Raw genomic sequence first — 14,681 nt, 5'->3', positions numbered from 1 at the left:
CTTACCTGCAGTTCTGGTGCGGGGCAGCCACTGCTCCCAGGCGCTTCTGGCTGGGTTGGTGGGGCTGGGTGGGCCCTGCTGTTGTTGCAGCCTGCTGGGCTTCCCTTGGCTCCTACTGCCCTTGGTTCCTGTCATTTCTGACAGGAACCAAGGGCAGAAAAATATTAATTTTCTACATTTTTTTAGGGGCCCCGCAGGCCGGATAGAATGGCCTCATGGGGTGGATCTGGCCTGCGAGCCATATTTTGCCACCCCTGGACTAGAGGAATCTATTACATGGAAGTGTGGAAACAAGTTTACTAATGGTGTGTGTGTATACACAAAGCCAGCAAGAGTTCATGTAAAGGAAGCTATGAGCATGTGAAGATGAGTTGAGGAAATAATTTGGAGTTACTATAAGCACCCTCAGATTCATGGGCTTAAAGAAACACTGTCCAAAATTTAATGCATATCCCTGGCTCTATTACGTGCATCTCTGTCCTGGTAAAGATAAAAAGTGGCAGTTTGAAAGTTCTAGTTAAGGAACTGCATGACTCTTGGAAAATAACTCTGGGATTCTGGGATTGTTGGGATTAGAACAGAGAAGATATTGGGGTCTGTCAACTCTACACTCCCCTGCTTGCCCTTTTCATTGCTCCAGCTGTTGACTAAAGGACACATGTTTTTAGGATTTGCTAGTATCCCTAATGTGCCTGAGACTGTCAGTATCAGGAAGAGCATGTTATATTTTTTATCTACTTTCAGTAAGCAAGGCAGAGCCATTGTATCATGCACCAATGCATTTGTTCCCTGTTGGCAGATCTTAAAAAGTAAAAAATGAGTGGATGAATTCTGTTCATGCTCTGGGGCAGATATGTTAATAATGTATTTTTTCCCCAGAGTGTTTAATCACAGCAGTTTGTCTTGCATTATTTCAAATTAAGTACACTGTTGAACAAAATGTTCGTGAGATTCTCTCCCATTAACCTTGCCTACAGTATTTTTGCAAATTCTGTTCATTTCTAAGGCTGGAGATAATTTTTCTTTTCCCCAAAGCTGTTCTTCAGATGCAAATAACTAGATAATTGCATCCAGTGGGATCACCTCTATTGTGGTCAAAATCACCAAAGATGCAATCAATTTCAGACGGTCCTAATAGTGAACACCCAGGGCACACTGCGCTGCAATTGTGACTTGAGAACTCAGGCAACATAACATTGACATCGCTGCACTGAGCAGGAGCTGGCAAGTGGGAGATCGGCAGCTCAGAGAACAAAGAGGGCTATACCCTTTTCTGGAAGGGTAAATGGGAAGGAGAACACCGACTTCATGGTGTTGTGTTTGCCATTAAGAATGAACTCATAAACTAACTCAATAAGTTCCCTATTGGAATTAATTTAATACTTCATGACTCCATCTCAAATTGGCAGAGATCCAATTTGAGATGGATCATTATTATTAGCATGTATACTGCAACTCTTGATGCTGCCAGCAAAACCAAGGAGGAATTCTATGCCAGCCCTAACCAAGTCCTTTCTGATGTTCTGGAGGGAATCAGACTTATTTTGCTTGGCAATTTCAATGCCAGATTGGCAGGGATTTGAACTTTTGGAACAGAACCATCAGCAAGGAAACGATGGTAAAAGTTAAATCCAGCAGCATCTTCCTCATGACCAAATGCACTGAACATGGACTTGCCATCTCCAACACCCTGTTCCATCAGAAAAACAGGTACAAGACATCACGGCAATCTAAGCATCAGCACTTGATTGACCATGTCATTGTTTGTGCCTGGGATCACAAAGGTGTCTGCACTGCTCAAGCTATGGTAGGAACTGACAATTGCTGGGCTGATCACCGGCTCATCTGCTTGGTTATGGCTCTTAAACTGGCTCCCAAATGATGGCTGCAGCAGAAGCAACACTGACAGGAAGTCAACAAAGAAAGGACTCAGGAACCCAATCAAGTGAGACCTCTTCTACCAGCACCTCAATGAAAAACTGCTGAATTCCAATAAACAACAATGGGAGAATGTTGGCAGCACTTGGTGTGGCTTCAGTTCCACTGACATCAGTGCCTCCAAAGAGACACTTGCGTTCTTTACCAGGAAACACCAAGACTGGTTTGATGAGAGAGCTGAGATCCAAGAGTTCACCGACCACAAGATCAAGGCCTTTTGTGCTTGGCAGAATGACACCAACTCCAAGGAAAAGAAATTGAATCACCAACAAGCCAAGGCAGAGGTCCAGAAGAGGACCTGCAATATGAAGAACAGCTGATGGGAAGACAGAGTGAAGAAGATTCAACATCTCACTGACATTCACAATATGCAGTTTCTTTAGTGCCACCAGAGCCATCTGTGGTCTGAGTACTTGGAGACCAGCTGTCTTGAGACCTAAGGAAAGGGGTGCCATCAGCATCTGTTGAAAAGCATTTTGAAAACCTCCTCAATTGAGATGGTTGTTGACGAGAGTGTTCTCAATTCCATCCTGTAATACCCAGTCAGAGGCAATCTCAGAATCCCTCCAACCCTTGATGAAGTGAGGAAAGCTATAAAACAGATAAAGAATGACAAGGCATCTGGAGCAGATGAAATCCCTGCCAAAATCTTCAAGTGGGATGAGAGGAGCTTAAATCACAGGTCCATGCCCTCATCTTAAGGATCTGGAGTGATGAGCAATGACTGTGACAATCTTCAAGAAAGGAGACAGGTCTGACTGTGGAAATTTACAGAGGGATCACCTTGCTATACACCACAGGAAAGATCATTGTGAGAACCCTCCTGAACTGTGTCTTTCCACTTACTGAAGAGTTCGTCCTGGAATCTCAGTGTGGGTTTAGGGCAGGGGCAGACAAACTACGGCCCACTGGTCACATCCAGCCCACCAAGGGATTTCATTCAGTCTGTGCATAGGTGCCTGTCAGTTCACTGTATCCTGTAGAACTCCGGACTGCCCTTGCTGTCCTTCCATGGGGCTGAGACCCGCTCACTCTCATAAGGGCAGCACATGCTGCTGTCCCACCCTCGCTTGCAGGATGGCACTGACCCTGACCCCACAGGTAGGAAAGCAGCAGTGGCAGTGGGTGTGGGGGGCAGAAGTGGTGGTAGTGGGGGCAAGTAGGCAGGGGGGAAGCAGTGGTGGTTGGGAGTGAAGCAGTAGCTGGATGGGAAAGCAGGGCCTGGGCTGGTGGGGGCGTGGGATCCACCTGACTTGATCGTGCAGAGCTCCCCAGGGCTTACATGCAGTTGCCAGGTTCTCCACCCAAGCTGCATGCCTTCAAAACAAACCTTGTGCAGTAGAGCTGGTGGTCTGGCTCTGCTCACTGCCACGTGCAGGTCATAGGGAATGGTGGGGAGCTCTATGCTATGGAGCCAAGCTGGCTCCACCCTGCTCCCTGCAACCTTGGCTGAGCCCCATGATCTGCACCGCTATCTTCATCATATGGGGCTCCCCCTGGTGGCGCAGGACACGGATGGAGAATCCAGGAACTGCATGTGAGCCCTGCATGATGGTGCTGGAGGCGATCCACCTGCATGCAGTCCTGGGGCTTGCCAGAACCATGCACCACGGACTGTGCGCAGACTTGCAGGGCTCCATCTGCCATGGACTGTGAGTGCCCTGAGGGCCTGCTGCTGCCGCCGGCAGTAGGAACTGTGCACATTGGGGGTTTGAGGTGTGAGGGGGATGTGTTTTGTAGTGGGGCCTCACATGCACACCCCACCATATACATGTACTCATCTCCCCACATACCCCATGCTCAGCCATACATCCCTGCACCCTCCCCCACACCCCACATACACACCACACAGTCCCCCAAACCCCACACTCCCTTCACTCCCCCCACACACCCACACCTTCCCCCACATCCCACATACATGCACACCTCAGCCCCCCATAAAACCTGTACCCACCCACCCATATACCCTTCCACCCCTCCACCCCCCCGATAATATACAAGAGGAAGGCTGCATTTTTAGCTATTATACAATTGCCTCTATACATTACACAAATTCACACAAATCAGGAAAACAATATTTTTGAAATAAAATTAAAATATGTTATAATAGATGTTCGATTTTTAGTATGTAATTTGTTTTTTTCCCAGTTCCAAGATGGCAGCCTCCCTCCCCCACAAAAGCAGTACTTCTGGGGGCAAGGGGAGGGACTTCCAGTGGCAAAGGTCAGGGGTTAGGGTGGGACCTCTGGTCCCAAGATGTCAACCAGGGGGCAGAGCACCTGTCAAGGAGTGGGGCTACCCTTGTGGCCCTCAACAGCTCACCAAAACTTATTAAGCGGCCTTCCAGCTGAGTTAATTAGGGCATAAAGAGACACAGCTGACTTGACTTTCAAGGCTCACCAACTGCAGGAAAAATGCTGGGAACAACATAAACCTTTCTATACAGCCTTCTTGAACCTCATGAAAGCCTTTGACTGAGTCAACCAAGAAGCGCTGTGGAGGATCCTTCTGAGGTATGGATGCCCACCGAAATTCATCACTATTCTTTGCCTGCTTCATGACCAGTATGCGAGTGGTGTTTCTCAGTAACAGATTTATTGCAGATCCCTGTAAGGTAGATGGAAGTTAATTAATGCTGCATCGTCATTTCAACACTTTTCTCAATATTCCTTTCCGCAGCATTACATCTGACCGCCAACAAGTTGGAGTGGAACTAAGCTACTGAATGGTAAGCTGTTTAATCTCAGCTGACTCGGAGCCAAAACGAAGACTATCCCAGCCTGAATCATTGAGCTCCAGTATGCTGATTGATGCTGAGTGCGTGTTCACTCAGAAGCAGATCTTCAGGCAATTGTCAGTCTTGAGTCAGGTGTACAAGAAAATGGGACTGATGCTTAACCTTCAGAGGGCTAAGGTCCTCTATCAACAAGCTCTTAATGAGCAGTTCCCACCTCCGGTAATTCAGACCTATGGTGAGACTATAGAACACTGAGTATTTCCCGTCCTCAAAAGCCATGTCTTGCAGAAGGCTGACATTGGCAAAGAAATCCAATATCACCTCAAATGTGCAAGCGCAGCCTTTGGAAATGGGTGTTCAAAGATCGCAAAATGTGATTTGAAACCAAGCTCATGGTTCATCAAGCAGTTGTGGTCCCTACCTTGTTGTATGGAGCTGAGACGTGGATGGCATTCAGGAGACACCTGAAGTCGCTGGAAAAGTAACATTGACTCTGCCTGCGGAAGATCCTTCGAATTCAGTGGGAAGACAGGTGCACCAACATTAGCGTCCTCTCTCATGCAAACACCACAAGCACTGAGGCAATGATCATCTGCCATCAACCTCACTGGCCCAGCCACATCATCTAAATATCTGATTCCAGACTTCTGAAAGAAGTTCTATTTTCCCAGTTCAGTCAAGGTGTATGCTTAAGAGGAGGGCAGAGAAAGTGCTTCAAGGACATTCTGGTTAAGATTCACTCAATTAAATGCTTCCAAGAGTTGTTTATTTGTTATTTCAAAATAAATTCTCTGACAGTATGTTGCAGGGTTGTTGGTTGGAGCTGTGTTGGCTAAGGAAATAGGCCAGCAAAGTTCTTTGGGTAGATGTGATATCTTTTATTAGACCAACTGTATAGTTAAAAAAAAAAAGTTCTTTGCAAAGTGTTTGGGCACAAACACCTTTCTTCATGTACTTGGAGACTGCTTTTGTTCTGAGTTCTTCAGCAGAGTCTCCCAATGCCTGAAGAAGAAGGGTGTTTGTGCTCAAACCCTTGCAAAGAACTTTTTTCCAACTATTTAGTTGGTTTAATAAAAGATATTGCATCTACCCAAAGAACCTTGCCTGACAGTATGTTGATACAGCTATCAAGACATTCTCTCTTTTGAAATTGGACTGAACTATAAGCTGATTGGATGCTAACCAGAAACAATTTTTTTTTTATTTCTGTTCCTTGGAAATTGAACTGTTTCGATTATTTTGTGTATATAAATAACAGCACTGAGACCTCTGTGCTCAAGATAATCATCAAATAAGTGGAAAAGTGGGCTGCACTAAGACCTGGTAGCGTCTGTATTCCTTTGCTTGATTTAGTACTACAATTATGGCTAGTGAGGCTGCTGCTGGGTGTCCTTCCTAGTGCAGTACACTAGAAAAATGTCTTCTGGACATGTGCTAATCTAATATTAAGACCATTTTTAATCTTATATGAATTGAAAGTACAGGTGCAACTTAAAAACATTTATGTTAATGGGCTGGATTTGGGACAACCTGATAAGGATTCTCAACTGTGTGATCATGAGACAGACAGAGCTCATTAGGCCAACCATTAAAAATGCAGTTAGTTTTCACTTTTTTCAGGGCTTGTGGTTATGGTTCAGTCTCTTATGGATGCATAGAGTGCAAATACTACATGTCCTGGATTATGTTTCTATTGATCCTTTTTTAATGTAGTGTCCTGTCTACGCTTCTGAATAAACTTTGTTTCTTTAGGTCACTCCTGTATATGAGGAGTGGACTACAATTGACTGGTACCAGTTTTTCTGCCTGTGGGAGAAGCTACCCACTTCAATGAAGCGAGTTGCTGAGCTGGTGGGAATTGAAGAAGGCTTCCTTGCACGCTCTGTAAAGGGTAAAATCATAGCCAAAACGGAGAAACAGCACCGACAAATGGCTATCCACAAGAGGTAGGAATGAGTAGGCATATGATGCCCAAGGCAGGAATTTGCAAAGGTTTGTGTGGTAGGAGATGGTTGAACTGCCAGATTTTGTTTATAACCCAAGTGTTGTTTGGGACAGGTTCTCCTGTTGGTTGAGCAAGTGCTCAGTTTGGATCAGCTTCCTACAAATTTATTCATATCAGGCAAGAAAAGTGTTGTTACAAGAAGCTTTGCGTTAAGTAAAATAATCAGGGGAGCTACCTTTCTTGCTTCTTTTGTTGGCCTTTGAGTTCCCTAAGTCAGGGGTGCTCAACCCCTGACCCACAGGCCAAATTTGGCCTGCAGAGCCATGGTTTCCAGCATGTGGGGTTCTCCACAGGTCAGAAAATTTTATTGGTGGAGGCACAGCAATCATTAATACTGTCACCCTTCCCCTGCTGCCAGTTCCCAAGCTCTGTGCAACCAGGTCAGAGCTGAGCCACACCTTCCTCCCCACCCATGCAACCAGATCAGGGCCGGGGCATACCTCCATCCCCTTGCACATCTGGGTGGTTGTGGCACAACCAGATTTGGCCCACCTACTGAATCCGGCCCATGGACACACCAGGCAGTGCTCATCTGGCCCAAGGAGCAAAAAAGGCTGGACATCGCTACCCTTGGTTATCACAGAGCATTTGTGCTAATGTGTCCAAGAATATGTATCTTTTTTACATATCTCTATGTTTATCACAGGTTTTTCACCAGCCTGGCACTACTGGATTTAATCAGTGAGGTTCCCTTAAAAGATATTACCAAAAAATATGGCTGTAGCCGTGGCCAGCTTCAGTCCTTACAACAGTCTGCTGCCACCTACGCAGGTGAGTCATAGGGATTAAGGGACTGGAGCGGCTGTGACCTTTTTGGCCCAAATTAATCTGCGTCCACTCCCTGAGTACTACTCTGATCCCTGTTCCCCGAAGCCATACCTGATAGAGTTTGTACCCTGGGATGCTGGCATGAAGGCAGGGGAGCTCTCTTCCCACACAGATTAGATCTGGGGCTAGGCACTGCTGCAGGAAGGTGTCACTGCCAAGAGCCAAGCTAACCCTTCTCTGGCCCCACAACTGCCATGCTTTTATATGGTGAGTGAGGCTTCAAACCCTGAATTTGGCAGTGACTGCATGGCCAGGGAAAGATTAACCTAGCTCTTGATGGTCACACTTGTCACCTCTCACAGCAGGGTCCAGCCCCTTCTCTGTTCCTTGTGGCTAGGGAGCCCCCCGCCTCCACTTTAGTACATCCTTTTACTGAGTTCACAGGGCTTACATGCCACATATAGCAGCTGTCTGTGTCACTTGTGGCACATGTGCCATGGGTTGGCCACCTATGCTCTGGAGACTTGGGTTATCTTCTTTTTGAATACTTTGTGTTTCTGGCTTGTTACCAGAGAGAAGATGGTTAGCTTTGTTCTTTGGCAGAGAGAGGCTGACAAAGTTAGCCCATGCAGTTTCACAGTGCAACCTATATTATGGAGTTGCATCCCACAGACATTACACTGTCTCAGTGATCCTTGATCCTATCCTGCAAGGTGATAGGATCAAGATGGAGAACTACATGTTTGGACACAGTCTTCAGAGGTTACAGCTCCTTAACCAGGAGTTAATAGTCTTTGTTCTGTTTATGCAGCTTATGCAAGTTAAGTTCAGTTCATCCTATGCACTTGTCAAGTTGCAGACAGTACCCTCAGGCTTACCAAAATTTTTGGGTCCTCTGATGTAGTTGCAAAAATTAACTGCCTAAAAACTACAATTTTACTGTTGCCAAAAAGGAAGGGTCAGAGCTTGGAAAATTCAGATCAAAATGTACCTTTAACTTGCCTGCCAACCTACCCCGGGCAAATAAAGAGGTAAAATGATACAGTACAATAAAGAAAGCCCTTTCTTTGTCACCGAAGTCATCCTTGCCCTTTAAAGGATATCTTGACTCAGAGCTTGCTGAGGCCTAAATGCGGCTGCAATGTGTGACAAAGGTCCAAAACCAGAGGGGCAGTTTGTTCCTGAAGGAAAGCTCATAGCGTTACAGTGTTTGTTCTGATATTGCAGACAGTTTGTGTTATGATTTGTGTTCTCAGTGTTAACTTTTTTCAACAATCAATGTGAGGGGATACCAGATTATCATACAACAGGGCTTCCAACCCCATGGGCCACACAGGTGGGGGTCACACCACTGGGGGTCATAGGCCCACAGGATACATACCTTGTGCAGATCTGGTGACCCCCTCTCTTGCTGCTCTGCGTGGGTGGGTGGATGCCTCCCCTGTTGCACTATGCCACACAGGTACTATGGCCTGTTGGCTTCCATTGCACCATGGGCTGTGCCTTGCTGCCCTGCCTTGACCCTTGAGGAGGGGGCAAGCAATGAAAGCTGGAAGAGGGAGGGGGAGCCCTGAGGCCCTGGTTGCTGCTGCAGCTGGAGCAATAGAGGCATTAATGGCTGGGTGGGAGCCCAGGGGTTCTTATGTTAATTCCTTGTAGGCTGCCAGTTTGACAGCCCTGGTATACAACATAATGTTATAGCTAAAACGAAGCTTTTGAAATGAGGTAATGTTAAGTGGTATGACTGCTGCTTTGTCCTACGTATCTACAGAAAATATCTTCTGCTCTGGTACCAGTGTTGAATGAGTGAAGATATTCTGCAAGCTAGTAACCAGAGCCATAGGGACCCTGGATACTGAAACTTCCATCATTCAGATTTCTCTGCCACACTCATGGGTAGTGCTCCCATTAAATGAGGAAGAAAGCTTAGCCCTTTAAAGGTGTTGCGACAAATGTTGGCTACCATTCCTTGTATTGTCCAAAAATATCAGGTTCCATATCATTTGTCAAATCCCTTCTGTGCTTGCTTCAGTCCAGGATCACCAGCTGTATATGTGGTGCAGGAAAAATCCAAATTGGTAAAGAGAATGCCCCAAATGAAATCTCAGAAGAAAAGCACAGTCTTCTGCTTCCTTGTATGTTTAATCAATATAATTAGAGGAGGTTAAATGGATAATTTTTTTAAACTATATTTGCATCCCTAGTTTGCGTGACATACTTTGTAAAAAGGGTAGTGTAATTTGCTTCAATAAGTTTTATCACCTTTTCTGGCTGAATGACCACAGGATGTCAAGGAAACGCCCAGGCAGTTTATTCAGGAAGTCTTAACCTGCAGGTAGCTAGAGATGCGTCTTATACTGCTGACTGATCCATGGTTACGTTTGGCTGGCTTTGTGGCTGCAAGGTTGGGGTATTTCTAGAGAAGTGCATGTAGTGCAGTTGACCCCTGCCCTGCCATGTAGGGCGTTAGGGGTTCACCTGCCCTGCCATGTAGGGCAGGGGTGTCAAACTTCACTCAGAGCCCTGGGCCAGATCTGGACTGCATGGGCTCCTCTATTCCACTCCAAGATGGTCTGGCTGTAATATTGCAGAATCAGTGTCAGGTACTTAATCTAGATCAGGGGTGGGCAATTATTTTGGGCGGTGGGCCAATTACCCAGTTTTGGCAAGCTGTTGAGGGCTTCATGGGTAGCCCTGCCCCTTGATAGATGCCCCGCCCCCTGGTCACCATCTTGGGACCAATATCCCAATGTCTTGGGACCAGTGTGTCAGGGCCAGCACCAGTGGGGCCCAGAGCAGGACACAGGCTGGCAGGGGTCTGTGGAGCCAGGCTGGGCTGCACCAGCAGGGAGAGGGGGGAGCTGGCCCAGCTCCATAGAGCTCCTGCCGCCCTGGTCTGGGCCTCACTGGCGCTGGGCTTGGGACACTGGTGTGGGCCCAGTGCACCTGCTCACTCTCAGTGCCCCCCAGCCCCACTGTACAGGCGGGGGGGCAGCGTGCAGCCCCGACCCCCTGCTCCCCGGCAGGAGACGAGCTGGTGCTGAGTGCGGGGAAAAGCATCCCCTCCCCCGTCCCGTGGCTGGGACTCCCCGCTGCAGCTGCTCGCAGCTCACGCAGGGCACAGGCAGCCCTACGAGCAGCTGCGCTGTGGGACGCCGCTTTTCCCGTGCTCAGCACCAGCTTGTAACCCACCCCCGCTGCCAACCTGGAGCCCGCTGTATCTGCCTAGCGTGCGAGCTCCGGGTGGGCAGCAGCAAATACTGCTCAGTGTGGCAAGCAGGGGGGTCGCAGCTGCTGCTGCTGTACGCAGCCCTGATGGGCGAGCCTGGAGCCGGTGCGGGGCCTAGGCTGGCAGTGGGGGCGGGTTACAAGCTGGTGCTGAGTGCAGGCAAAAAGCAGGCCCTCGCTTGCCCCATGGCCAGCGCTGCAGCTGCTCGCAGCCTGCGTGGGGCTGCCTGTGGCTGCTCAGGACAGCCCTGCTGGGCTGCAAGCAGCTGCAGCAGGGAGCAAAGGCCATGGGGCGGGCGAGGGGACTGCTTTTCTCCAGGCTCCTTCCCTGCCCGGGGTCCTCCTCCTCCCCCTCCATTTTTGACCAGAACCAAGGACAGATCAATATTAATTTGCTAAAGTTTTTAGGGGTCCTGTGGGCCAAATAGAATGGCCTTGCAGGCTGGATCTGGCTTGCAGGTCGTATTTTGCCCACCCCTGTTCTAGGGCTTTCTTGGTGTCTCTGGCTTTGTGCCTTTGTAGATGTTTTTGAGGGGGTGGGGTGGTGATTTTATGGGTTCTTTGGTTAAATGGTTGCCTGTGGATGCGGAGAACCTGGAGTTAGTAGTTTGAGAGGTCCCTTCAGTCCTCTGCTCCTGTGTTCCTGAATCTGCAAATAATCCAGCCATTTCCTCCTAGAAGATACTTAAATGAATCATGCTGTGCATTTCAATCTGCTACCAGATGGCAGTTGCACTATTTCTCCTGAATGTGAAAACTTAGTCAGCTAAAGCGTACTACATCTTCTGCCACTTCCAGGAATATTTCTGTATCAGAAATCTGTAAGGCAGCTGCATGGAGTATTCTAACAGCTTTTATTAAGTGCTGTGCCTTTGACTTAGTTACAAGGGCAGCTGCCAGATTCAGAGAATAGTAGTACAATCCTTGCTCACCTAGACAGGGGTGCTACTTATGAGCTACCTGGGGGGGTACGACATGGCTAATCTTTTAGTTGCAGGATGTGATCAGTGCTTCTGGCTGCCCACTTGGCCCAGGTTGAGGGGTGAGGCCATTCAACTTCATCAAGGCTAGGCCCTCAGTTTAGCTGGCAAGAGCTGTTGGCTGAGCCAAACTTCCAAGCCATTTTTTGAGCTGCATGTGCAGCCAGAAGCACCTGCTAGATCAGTTGAAGGCCTAATCCTGCTGAAGTTGAACTGCCCAGCCCTCCTTGAGTTGGGTGGGTGGCCAGCTGTGCCTGAGGGCCCTCCTGGCTTAAGGGGTGGGGCAGGCAGTTTGGCTTTAGCTGGATTAGGTCCTCAGCTGGTCTGGCAGGCACCATTGACTGGGTTGACCTTCCCAGGACCTCTTTTTGAACCAAGTGGTTCCTCCGCTGACTTAGAGTACCATTTTATTTGATTAAAAATAGAACTTCTGTCTTTGGTATTGGAGATTTCCTAGTAAATTATCCTGTATAGGGGCAACAGCTTAGTCCCTGGTTCTGCTCTGTTTTTCTTACTGCAGCTGAAGACATTTAGCAACATAAGGCTTTCATTGCATTGGGGAATTGAGAATGCTTCCTGGCTTATAAATAGATATTTTCTAGTTTAAATTGCATTTTTTTTGCACGTGAAAATTTGTATCGGGGAGAGAAAAAGTATCCAAGCATTTTTAGAACTGTGTTAAGGTCAAAACAATGTAATTTGTTTGTTCCAGGAATGGTAACAGTTTTCTCTAATCGGCTGGGCTGGCACAACATGGAACAGTTGCTCTCCCAGTTTCAGAGTCGCCTCACCTTTGGTGTCCATAGGGAGCTATGTGACCTGGTTCGAGTGTCTCTGCTGAATGCGCAGCGTGCCAGAACTCTTTATAACACTGGCTTCGTTACTGTGGTTGACCTGGCGAAAGCAAATCCTGCTGATGTGGAAACTGCCCTGAAGAATACAGTGCCATTCAAAAGGTGAGAAATCAGCAAGTTGGGAACTGGAATGAAGACAAGTTGGTTTTGTTCCTTTTTACCATCAACAGAGGAAATGGACTCAGCAGAGTCAGTTTTTTTGTGTGTAATTCCAAGAGTTGTCATTCTGTGATTTATAGTGTAAATTTTGGAGGCCTGGGTTCTCTTCCTTTTTCTTCCATTGATGCATCATATAGTTGAGAGGAAGTCATTTACCTCGATTTTTCTATGTGTAAAATGAGAATGATGCTTTCCTACTCCACAGAAGGTGTGATAATTGAATAATCTTAGGGTGGTGTTACAGGTTACCTGTAAACCATTCTAAAGGCACTTAAAACAGGAGCATCCATGCATTCAACTTAAAGGATCTTAAACTTTGGTAAACACCCTCTAACTGTCTTTAATTTAAGCCACTTGAAACTAGGGTTATCTTTGACCTACCCTATCTAGCTCGAGCTAGGGTTTTGTTCATCTGCTCCAAAGAGATGAAGCTACCCATTAGCAATCATCCAGCATCCCAGGATGCATGGCTTCCAGACCTTCTGACCCTGACAGACTTTTCACCCTCCCAAGTGTTATTGCTCACAGGCTGGTACTTGGTCCCAAGTTGCAACCCCACCTGCCCCCAGTGGGTATGATCCTGGCCCACATAGCACCATGCCACTGGTTCCAAGGACCCCAGGAGACCTGATCCAAGCCCCTGGGCTGGGGACCAGGTGCACAGGCCTCCCCTCAGAGGGTTAAGCCCTTTAGGAGCAGAGCCACCAAGCAGTGAGAACATGGAGCCCAGGGAGGCATGCTTCCCTAGGCTGCATGTTCTGACCATGTTTAACTCCTTGGGGCTCCACTGCCAGAGGGTTATTGTCCTGGATCCTGGCCACGTGGCTGCTCACCAGGCCCTCTAGTGGCAAGTCACAGTTGTGCAGGTCAGAAACAGCATTCAGTCTTAACTTGTGACTGTCCTGAAATTGTTCCAACTTTAATACTACCTAACATTCAACAGATTTAGAATAGCTTAAAGATAACCTGTAACAGCACCCTTATGTCATAACCTCTAATGGTGTTACATTAGTGCAGAGTATCAAGACATGGCAATGTTGCTGGGGTTGGTATAGCCCCCTCCCAATCTAAGCTGGTCTGTTAGCAGAAGTACCTCCAATTAGAAATACTTGAATTTCAGTTTTGCAGGTCCAGTCAAAGCCTTAATAATTCTGGAGGTATTTACTTCACGTACTTACTTTGTTGTAATAGATTCTTAATTATTTCAGTGATGTATATTCACGCTTACTTTGAGTTTTATTTTTGTTCGTGTTTGAGATGCCTTTTAGGCTTAACCAGGTCTGTCCAACTTCAGAGAAGTCAGGGACCACATACAGCATGGGCCCAAGGCTCTATTGTCAACACCCCTACCCTCAAGCTGCTTCTCCCTACACCACGGACAGAACAAAAAGGGAAAGGTGGAGGAGGGAAGTGGAGCTCAGTGTCAGTAGCAGTGGGGGCAGTGGTACTTGGGTGGAAGTGCATGGGCTACAAATTAACTGCTTATAGGCTGCATGCTGTCCATGGGCCATGAATTTGGACAGCTCTGGGCTAAACCATTAACACAACAAAAGCTGTAATTCAGCTTACGTTGACATCTACTTGGAAAACAACCCTTACAGTTTATGTAGGAGGGGAATAAAGTCTAATTCTGTCCCACACTTGGAGCTGATGTAGGTAGAAGACAGCACTATCTGCAACACTTATGTGGTTTGACCTCTGTTTCTCTAAACTGTTTTGAAATGTGAATGATACTGGAGTTTCTTCTTGGTGGCTTTAGTCTGCTTCTCAGAACTCTTTGAAATTAGTGGATGTACCCTGCACAAGTAGGTTCTCAAGAATGTGAGTCAGTATGGCAGAACAGCTAACAAATGAGTTTGGGTTAAATACAGAACTGCCTTTTGACTCTTACATGGGGAGGAGGGTGGGGAAACCAGCATGACTAAGCATAGTTACTCTTTTGCTATTACTGCTTCTTTAAAAAAAAAAAAAAAAAAAAAAAAAAAAAAAAAAAAAAAAAAAAAAAAAATTGT

The 14,681-nt window shown here is 47.1% G+C and overlaps 1 protein-coding gene across 4 annotated transcripts in view; it reads left to right on the top strand.

Annotated features, from left to right (window-relative positions):
- The window catches only part of POLQ (DNA polymerase theta), a 141,860-nt gene that overhangs the window by 38,708 nt on the left and 88,471 nt on the right, over window positions 1-14,681 (top strand). For all 4 annotated transcript variants that reach the window (XR_002099396.1, XM_019527057.1, XM_019527056.1 and 1 more), the window contains 3 exons: window positions 6,428-6,621; window positions 7,327-7,451; window positions 12,369-12,612. Coding sequence is in view for 3 of the 4 variants with exons in the window: in XM_019527057.1 (XP_019382602.1) it covers window positions 6,428-6,621; window positions 7,327-7,451; window positions 12,369-12,612 (563 nt within the window). In the remaining variant the exon portion in view is untranslated. The remainder of the gene's footprint in view (window positions 1-6,427; window positions 6,622-7,326; window positions 7,452-12,368; window positions 12,613-14,681) is intronic.

This window comes from Gavialis gangeticus, unplaced genomic scaffold (assembly GCF_001723915.1).
Source record: "Gavialis gangeticus isolate Ggan-Ray unplaced genomic scaffold, GavGan_comp1, whole genome shotgun sequence".
NCBI lineage: Eukaryota > Metazoa > Chordata > Crocodylia > Gavialidae > Gavialis > Gavialis gangeticus.
This window is presented reverse-complemented; position numbering and strand designations above follow the sequence as displayed.